This window comes from Adiantum capillus-veneris, chromosome 21 (assembly GCF_014529385.1).
Source record: "Adiantum capillus-veneris isolate H3 chromosome 21, ASM1452938v2, whole genome shotgun sequence".
Lineage (NCBI taxonomy): Eukaryota > Viridiplantae > Streptophyta > Polypodiopsida > Polypodiales > Pteridaceae > Adiantum > Adiantum capillus-veneris.
In genome coordinates, this window is record NC_140951.1 from 149,909,144 (window position 1) to 149,918,760 (window position 9,617).

A 9,617-nucleotide genomic window follows, 5' to 3' on the forward strand; every position below is an offset into this window, starting at 1 on the left:
GTTGCATCAATGCATTTATCTTCTTCCTTCGCGCTCGGGCTCCTTGAGGGCTTTGATCACAAGGGCAGTGGCGCTAATTGCTCCCCTACTTCTAGTCCTGCTGCAGTTCAGTGTCACCATTGAGGGAGCCACCCGTAAACTCCACTAGACAGTAGACATGAAGCTGAGTGATGCATGTTTGCGCCCATGATGAAGATGCAATGCTGATGAAGAAAGGGCAGCAAGAATATGAGGAGGTGGTTTTTGTTCGTTTAACAGGAGGGGAAGTTGGAGCTGCCTCTTCATTGGTGCCCAAGATTAAGAGGCATTCTTTGCACTCTTACATCTACAAGAACATGCTATCATAGCCCACAATATGCATGACACATTTCAAGATAGGTTGCGAGAGTGCACTGACCTATCTGTTTTTGAAAGCATACTTCTTACATCCATAGAACAAATCAGTTTTGGCACTGCCAAGGTTCACAATTTTGAAGCAACCATCTCTATCCTTCTTCTGCTGGGTGCACTCTTTGCAGTAGTAAGCATAAAAAATGCCGACATCTCCGCAGATGATGCAGCACCATGATGTCGATCATCATTATGTCGATCATCATGGGCTGATGTGTTGCTCAGCTGATCATGATCATGATCTCTTCTAATACAACGTGGGGGACCAGGAGTGCGCCATGAGCACTACTGCAGTACAAGGAAGTGGCATGGCATTGAAGAGGATTGTCTGTGGCTTGCATCAGCGCCTGCGTTCATCCTCTATTATGGTGACTTACGCTCCGATTTCTTCTCTCTTCTTGCCAATGACGACAGGGTCTTGATGTAACGTTAAGTAATTTCTATTACGTGACATTCTCTATGGAATGAATCTCTCTCTCTCTCTCTCTCTCTCTCTCTCTCTCACACACACACACACACACACACACACACACACACACACGTATCATCTGCTATATTGCGTCTGCACAAAGATCACTGTCGAAGACTTTGCCTTTTTTTTTTCTTAAACACTGCATGGAATATTATGCAGAATTCCGCTTCACATGGCATTGGCTTGCTAGACGATGGATGTGTGCGTGGTGATGCTGTACCTAGCCTAAAAATGTGCACTTGGACTATTGTACTGCAGCAAGAGCAGTCCTTTGAGAACAATGTCTGGTATTATATCGTTAACGCAAATCACGCACTTGCCATCGCACTTCTCGCACAGTCGCCCTATAGCGATGCCCGGTTGCTTGTGACACATTATTAGATCAGGATGATGCTTCGCCATGGCTTCTCGTTAGTGCTTGCTTGCCTCGCGTGTGCTGAGAGTCTCTCTCTCTCTCTCTCTCTCTCTCTCAAAAAAAATAAAAAAATAAAAAAATAAAAATTGAACTCTCTCAAAGAGGGCGCGCACTCTTTGAGAAGAAGAGAGTTTTAACGTCGTAGGAAATGAGAATGAGAGAGAGAGAGAGAAAGAGAGAGAGAGAGAGAGAGAGAGAGAGAGAGAGAGAGATCTCCACGACGAAGAGGAAACAGAAGCAGTTGTGGCATAAGCAGTCATGACAGTCAAGCGTCGCAACGGTGGACGTAACAAGCACGGAAGAGGCCACACCAACCCCATGAGGTGCTCCAACTGTGGGTGATGTGTGCCCAAGGACAAGGTTGTCCGAGCGATTTCTTGTAAGGAACATTATTTGAACAAGCTGCTGTGTGAGATGTGCAGGATGCTTGTGTTTATGATGGGTGCGCACTTCCCAAGCTTTACACTAAAATGCTGTACTGCGTTTCATGCGCCATTCACTCTCGCGTTGTCGTGTGAGATCCCGCACAGCAAGAAGAGTTCGGGAGCTACCACAGAGGTTTAGACGCAAGGAGGATATGCATAACCAAAATCAACGTACCAATGTTTGTGCTCTTAGGAAGTGAAGAGGTGCTAATTAGTGCATAAGCCAGGAGAGGAAGAAGGCCCGTGAATTTTGACTTCTATGATAGAATTCTTAGAAGACGTATGCTACGAGCATTGCCAATGTGGTTGAAGCCATCAATAAGATGGACGTTGAGGGACTTTTGAGTCTTTTGGATGGGCTTGTATCTGATGTTTTGGAAATGTCTTTCTAAAGTTTTTTCAGAGAGAGAGAGAGAGAGAGAGAGAGAGAGAGAGAGAGAGAGAGAGAGAAAGAGAGAGTGAGTCCGACTTGCTTCTAAGACTCTGAGAGTGCGTGACAAAGAGAAGCCCTACGAGTGACAAGAGACAAAACACTGAAATTTCACTAAACCGAGTCGCTGAGAGTGACTGACCAGTGCTATAAAAAAAAAACTTTTTCCAAAAGCTTGTCAAACCTACATGTTGGAAACAATAGAGGTAAACTGACTAAATCTGAAGTTTTATATACCAATTTACACTAATTTTTTTCAAATTTTGAAGGTTTTCTCACCTTCAACTTTAAAATTTAGAGGTAAATCTCAAAGGCTATGGCATGCTCTTCTTGGAGCAAAACAGCTCCAAGGCAATCACCACAAGCGTCACATTGGACCTCAAATGGCTTTGAGAGATCCGGTAGTGTAAGCACAGGTTGAGAGATAAGCTTTTCGAAAGCATTGTTCTCCTTCGTAGACCATGTATACCTAACGTTTTTCTTTGTTACGTCATGTAATGGTCCTTCTATTAGTGAGAACTTTTCTATGAAGCGTCTATAGTATGCACACATACCTATAAAGCTACTTAGTTCATGATGAAGATTTCTTGGTTTAGGCCATCCTTTTATTACCTCTGACTTTGATGGATCCATTTGGATGCCATCTTGAGAGATAATGTGACCTAAATATTGAATCTCTTGTAAGAAAAATTCACTTTTCTTTCGATTAACATAAAGTTTATTCCCTCTTAGAACTTGAAATATTACCTGGAGGTGTTGCTTGTGTTCGTCTAATGAATTAGAGTAGATGATGATATCATCAAAGAACACTCCAGTAAAGGTTCAGTGAGGCCTGAATAGCTTCTCCATCAAGCGGTTGAATGTGGTTGGTGCATTGGTCAAGCCAAAAGGCATAGAGTATATTCGTAAAGACCAAACGTAGTGCAAAATGCGGTCTTTACAATGTCTTGATCAACTATCCTTATTTGATGATAGACACTTTTTAGGTCAATCCTACTGAAGTAGGTGGACCCTTGTAGCTTATCAAATAGGTCTTCTATCCGTGGAACGGGAAACCTATTCTTGATAGTGATCCTCTTTAGTGATCTATAGTCGACACACATACGATATGTGTCGTCTTTCTTTTGCACTAATAGTACAGGTGAGCAAAATGGAGACGAGCTAGGCCTAACCATTCCCTTCTCAACTAACTCATGCACTTGCTGCATAATCTCCTCTTGTTGAGCTTGAGAAACTCTATAAGGAGGTTTGTTAGGGGGTGAACTTCCTGGAAGAAGTTCAATTGCATGGTCATCATTGCCTCGTTTAGGAGGTAGCTCACAAGGGATGTCGTCAATAAAGGCATCTTGATACCCCATGAGAAAATTGAATAACTCTAATTTCTTGTCAGTGTGTTTATTTTCTTTTGTTAAAACATTAGGTTCATTTTGAGAATCTTTAACAAAAATCATGTACACGAAAATAGAGCTCTTTATTGACTTATTCGTAAAGGTTGTGTATGTACAATGGGTATGGTGTTACCATTTGCTTGGCATCTATGTACATATCTTTTTCCCTAAACCTAAAGGAGATTCTCCTTTCAGGGAATTTAACATTGGCAGCCATGCGATCAAACCATGGTGCCCCTAGGATTACATCCTCATGCTTGAGAGGAGAGATAAAAAATTCCTCTTTCTCCACATAGCTTTGGACATGGAGCCTCAAGGGAGTGACTGAAGGTTCTTGCCCCTTGAAAGCACCATCTGCAGATAGGACATCTCCCATCTCATAGGCTTGGATGCCTATGGTCAACTCTGTGGATATGAAATTTTGAGTAGAACCAGGGTCAAAGAGAATAAAAGAATCATGTTCTCTTACCTTTTCCCAAGCATGGCAGAGAGGAGATCCTTTGTGATGAGTTTCCTCCTCTTGGATTTTGACCAAGGTAGCTCTAGGAGGTTCATGGTGGGTGTTCTTTTGGGGACAAGTGCGGTACGCATGCCCTTGATTTCCACACTTGAAACATCGGTTATCCTTGCAATAACGCTCAAGCTCTTCAGGAGAGAGTTTATTTTTGCCTTTGTAAACTACCTTCTCTTTAGATTTTTTGGAATTTCCCTTAGGAGACTTTTGGACATTGTCCTTCCCCTTAGTCTCATTGGAACCCTTGCTTTTTATGGGCTTAGAATTTCTCTTAGCCCCTGTTTGGAAATTGATTCAAGAAGCCACCATAGTATGGTGTATAACCGCCGATATGGTGCGTGGCCTTTGGAGTTGACATACTCCGCCATTTCTTCAGTTAAGCCCACACAAAATTGTTGTTTTTGCTCTCCAAAATCCAACTTTTTGAAGACAATGGATTTCAGTTGTAGGTCCCAAAACTTGTCTACATATTTGTGAATGGATTCATAGGGAGAGAGCTTCAAGCTTCGCCATTCGGTGAGTACTTTGTCTTTGGCATAGGTGGCCAAAAACTGCTTCATAATGGAAGCTCTTAAAGCTTTCCATGTTCGTGGAGCTTCACCGTTGGCCCATAGGCTAGACCACCATTGTCTGGCGGACTTTTGAAAATGCATAGCTACATGGCGTAGCTTAGAAGACTCCGTGAAGCCCTCATCTCCAAACGCCGCATTGAACTGTTGGATAAAGACCAAGACTTTGTCCGTAGCACCAAAGGTGCCATCGTAGGTAAGGAAATAGATGCTCTTCCCTCCCTCTTTGAAATTCTTGAGCTTGGATGACCTCTTCCATGCAGCATAGGATTTCCTATGGCCTCTTCTTTTTGATGGTTCAAAGGTTGCACCATCACTTTCTTCTGAAGATGAAGAATTTGAGGAAGATGGAGAAGAGGGTGACCTCTTTCTCGCCTTTTTCTTGCCTTGATCTTCTTTGTCTTCACCATCACTTTTATAAGAGGAAGAGGATGAAGAATATGGAGAAGAGGGTGTCCTCTTTCTCGCCTTTTTCTTCTCTTGCTTTTTGTCATCCCTCTTTGAAGTATGGTGTGGAGAAGTGTGCGATGGTCTTCTCATTTTTGGAGGTGATGGAGAGCGTTTAGCCCACCGTCTTCGTGGAGCCATCTCCACCGAGGTGGTAGGAGACTCACTTCTTTCTCGTTCCTTTGGTGGAGGCTCTTGAATTCTCCTTTGAGAAGGAGATGCATAATCAAGCAACAAACTTCTGAGCCCTTCATATGGATTCTCTTCTTCTTCCCGAATAGGAGAGAGACCTCTTTTGGGAGTTCCACAAGGAGGCTTCTTAGGTGTTCTGTCGTCATGGTGGGGAGCTTGGAGAATTCCATGAGCACAAAGCTGCCGTTGCACTTCACCTTGGAGGGATGGATTGCCCATGGCTTGTTGAAGCCTAGAAACAAGATAGTTAACAAGCATAGGGGCATATTTAGTAGCCTGCTCATTAGCAAAATCAAAGTTATCAACATTAATTTCACTTTCTTTAATATTGTCATCCATTCTAACAACTTTTAGGTGTAAACTTTTTAGGTGTACCATGGCACTTCAAGCCCTAGTTGCTACTCCTCTTTACCCCTTTAGAAAAAACACTCAAGCTATTGTACTCGTGGCTCAAATATCATTAATTGCAAGGAATAGAAGAGAGGGTCGTTCAACACCAAAACAACACCGGCTCCTGTCAAGCTTCTAATAGCTCAATAGTGGTTAAGCCGTAGGCAAGTCTCATAGGACTCCACTATTAAGACCATAGCTCTCGACGGTGATGCCCCATTATCTGCACGAAGGCAGGTGCACTACAAGGCTGAAGAATCCCTATTCTACTTACTCACATGCAATTAATAATACCAACCATTTATAGCTAGCTTGAGGACCTCACTTCTTGAGACAGAAAAGAGAAACCTTGTGCTCGGATACCAAGGTAACATTTAATGGCCTAGTAACTTGTCATGTGTAGCGGAAAATAGCATGAACATAGTGAGCATTTCATTAGAATAGATTCCTAATGAGAATAACAAGAGTGCTTGGGTGGAGAGAGAGCAACAAAAAGCATAACACCCAGTTAGATAGCATGAACAATACTTCAAAAGAGAGAAATTAAGCTATTGACAAAAGTTGAGGATCTAATTTACATGGAGTTGGTCCCCCCTCCAAAAGGCTTTGTATTATGGTTTTCTCCCATCAAGAGAGACATTTTACAATACAATTCTTTGTGTTCCTTCAATACTAGCTAGTGCAATGAAGATGGAAGCTTCAAGCACTAAGCCAAAAACTTATAAAACACAACATCAATTCCCTCACGGTCTCAGACCCAAGACCTCACACACCTTCGAGGATGGTGAGAGCTAGCACAATATGAGAGTAGATTGAGAGGAAGAAGGACTAGTCTTACGAGAAATATGTACATCTCCTCACATAATCACTCATATTAGCATAGCTTAGCTTAGTGATTAGCATGGTAGAGGAGCCTGAGCATGCATTGAAGCTTGGATCTTGGTTGGATTTGCATCACATAGCCAAGAGTTGTTGATGTAGGCTTCCCTTCTCACAAGCTTGGAGTAGGTGATAAGCTTTCCATTAAAGCTTGAGAAGGAGAGAGAGAGATAGTCTTCTTGCTTCACACCACATAGACTTGTGTGAGTGTGTGTGGATAATTGCCTTTGAAAAATCAGCCCCCTCTCTCTCTTGGTCGACGCCTCTTGCTATTTGCTCTTGCTAGCACCTCATTGGACCTCTCCCAGCTTAGCCAATGAAAGTTAAGTAGCATAAGTGATAGTCTTGTGACATGTGTCCCCCTTTCCCCTTTTGTGAGAGCTTTAGGTAATTAATTAATGCAATTAAACTCTCATTGGACCCCTTTGTCTCCTGGCCGATAGGAATCAGGCAAGCCATTGGGTTGTTGAATGCTCATTGGACCCGTTGGGAGACTGTCCAATAGTCTTCTAGAGAGCTTAATTCCTATTGGTTATTTTATTAAGTGTTTTGTAATTAATCAAACTAGATTTACTCTATCCTAATTCTCATTGGTCCACCTCCATGGCCATCCAATAGGATTTGAGTACACCTTGTGGGCATTTGGCCTAGGGAGCTGACATGTGTCCCTCATTCCCTCTGTGTAAAGGGAGCTTGTGTGTGTGTGTGTGTGTGTGTGTGTGTGTGTGTGTAAGTTTCTCTCTCATCCCCTACATTTTGGGCTTGCCCCCTCCTTTGTAGGACTTGGGAAGACTTTTTTACACATACAAAGCATCCAAATTTTCTAAGCTTTTGACCATTGGACAGAACCTTTGAATTTTGGAACCTTAGCATTTTGGAAGTCTTAATCGGCTGAACCTTAGCATTGTTGCACATTGCTCTTTTGCAGATGGCCCCCCCTTTGGATCCCTACTGTGGCCGGTCTATCAACTTAACCAATATTCTAGCTTTTTCTCCCCTGGTACTTCCCCATATTAAATGAGCAGCTTAACATGAGAAAATCATTTAGGAGAATTAGATATTAGTTATTATGACAATAAATGGGGCATTCCGGGTAGACTAGGAACATATAGTCAAATGGGGCAACATAAGCTCATTGGCATTGAGAGAGAGAGAGAGAGAGAGAGAGAGAGAGAGAGAGAGAGAGAGAGAGAGAGAGAGACACAAAAGCATAGGGTTTTTGGATTTGTTTCTGCCTGCTGCAACCACCTCGGTAGCTCTTACTACACCGGATTTGACAGGTATGATCATTAACCTTACAAGAACATGTGTGCATTAGGAAGGGAATGGGGTCTAAGGGGGCCTCTTTATTTGCCATGGTATTAAAAAGGAGATTATGGAAGGGGCAAATGGGTGGATTCCATGTGGACTGAAATGGTGGGTATGGCAGGGCCTAAAAGTAAGTGGTCAAACTTGTACCCTTTTATAAGATACAAAGAGAAAATCTCTTATAAATTCAAAAAAATAAACTTTTCTCTAAATAGTAAAAACCAATCCTTTCTATTGGCTGCCAGTTTCTCCCCCCCCTCTCTCTCTCCTAAAAGGGGTCCCCTCCAAAAACGTGTTGGTCATTCCCTCCCTCTCTCTCTACTGTGCCATCTCTCACTTCTCTTCACTTCACCTTGTTTCTCTTTCCTTCCTTTCAGTTTTCCCTCCCAAAAGCTCTACAGCAGAAGTTTGAACCTCCTTTCCCTCCTCAAGCTTACTGAATTCTTGAGGGCTACATTCTCCTCAGACTGAAGTTCTCCATTACTCCATGGGCTTAACTAAACACCTCTAGCTAAAGCTGAAGTCTACAGCATATCCTTCTGCTACATCATCCCTCTTTCTTTCCTCAACAGGTTTCTTTGCTCCTTCTCCATTAAGCTCTCTAGAGAGGATCTACTTCCCTCTCAAGCTTTGCAACATTTCTTCCACATTAAGACAACAAGCAGGTGGAACAGTATAGCAGTAAGTGGCATCCTTCACCTTTGTGTACCATCAAGATTCTTGCTCTTTATACAACTGAGAACATGGATGTGCAATGTCTAATCATAAGTGTTTGTGTGCAGGTTGTGCCACTATTTCCCATGGCATCATCAGGTACTCGACGACCTAGGAGTGTCATTGACTCCATTTCATGCAGCAATGTAAAAGACGACAATGAATATTGGGTGACGATGGAGTTAAAACGAATGATGTGGGAGACAATGCAGCCCAGCTCAAGAGGTGCACACAAGGTCTCAAGGAGACACATGGCTTCTCGAGCACACCATTGGAAGGGAAGAATCATGGAGTTCAAGCAAACACAAGACGGTAAGAGGCTTGCGAAGGTGCAGCATGTGTATGTTGCTTCACAACTGAATCTAGAGACAACAGTGGCTCCATCGAGGTTTCTTACAAATTGTAGTTTTTACCCCTCTTGCAAGTTTTTCAGTTATCTATTTAGTATTTCTACCTTGTGTGTTGATTTTGATGACTGTAATATTTCCATTGCTTTTTGTTCATGTTTACATATGTTTTTCCATCTGATTTTGTAGAGTGGGAGCCAATAGAGTCCTTCACTGGAACTTTTGAGGCCATCCACACTAAGCTTGGCAAATTGCTCTATGTTGGTTGTCAATCCTCTGAGCTTGCTTCACGTGACATTTTTTTTAATGATCATACTTATGTCACACCTAGGCAAAATGGATATGGTAACCTATCTCTGGTTCACTCACCAACCTTGGAGAGTTTGGAATGGCCTAAGCCAGATAGTGCCTTGATTGCAGCAACCAAAAGGAGAATCGAGGTGGATGTGCAAGCAGCAATGAAGTGCACCTATGGTTCTCATAAAGCCACGGTAACATGGTTTATGTCTCTTTATGTGTTTGTGTTTATATCGACTTCAGAGTGTTCACAAGACACCAACAATGTGGACTTGCAAAGGGGGAAGTACGATCAACGGGTTTCTTGTAGCTGGATGGGAAACTAAGGTGATCAACCACCAGGGAGATAGAATCAAGTGCTCTATAGTTGCTGACAAGGTGGTGTTCAGATACCATATTGCAAAGCAAAGCTTGTCGATGGTCTTTCCCTATAGAAGATG

General features: G+C 42.6%; 1 protein-coding gene and 1 pseudogene across 1 annotated transcript; one reads left to right on the top strand and one right to left on the bottom strand.

Moving 5' to 3' along the window:
* Positions 1-397: 397 nt before the first annotated feature.
* LOC147431956 (PHD finger-like domain-containing protein 5A) lies at positions 398-1,264 on the bottom strand. Its single transcript, XM_086493064.1, has 2 exons — positions 1,096-1,264; positions 398-561 (listed from the first exon to the last, which is right to left on the bottom strand). The coding sequence occupies exons 1-2, from the start codon at positions 1,262-1,264 to the stop codon at positions 398-400; spliced, it is 333 nt and encodes a 110-aa protein (XP_086349190.1).
* Positions 1,265-1,535: 271 nt separating this feature from the next.
* Positions 1,536-1,902, top strand: LOC147431957 (small ribosomal subunit protein eS26y-like; annotated as a pseudogene).
* The last annotated feature ends 7,715 nt before the right edge of the window (positions 1,903-9,617 follow it).

What these genes read in the sequence shown, in the direction of transcription:
- LOC147431956 (XM_086493064.1), bottom strand. Translation starts at nt 1,264, where the DNA reads ATGGCGAAGCATCATCCTGATCTAATAATGTGTCACAAGCAACCGGGC. An exon ending in GTACAATAGTCCAAGTGCAC is followed by an intron (nt 562 to 1,095) that starts ATTTTTAGGCTA and finishes CGACATCATGGT; the next exon opens with GCTGCATCATCTGCGGAGAT.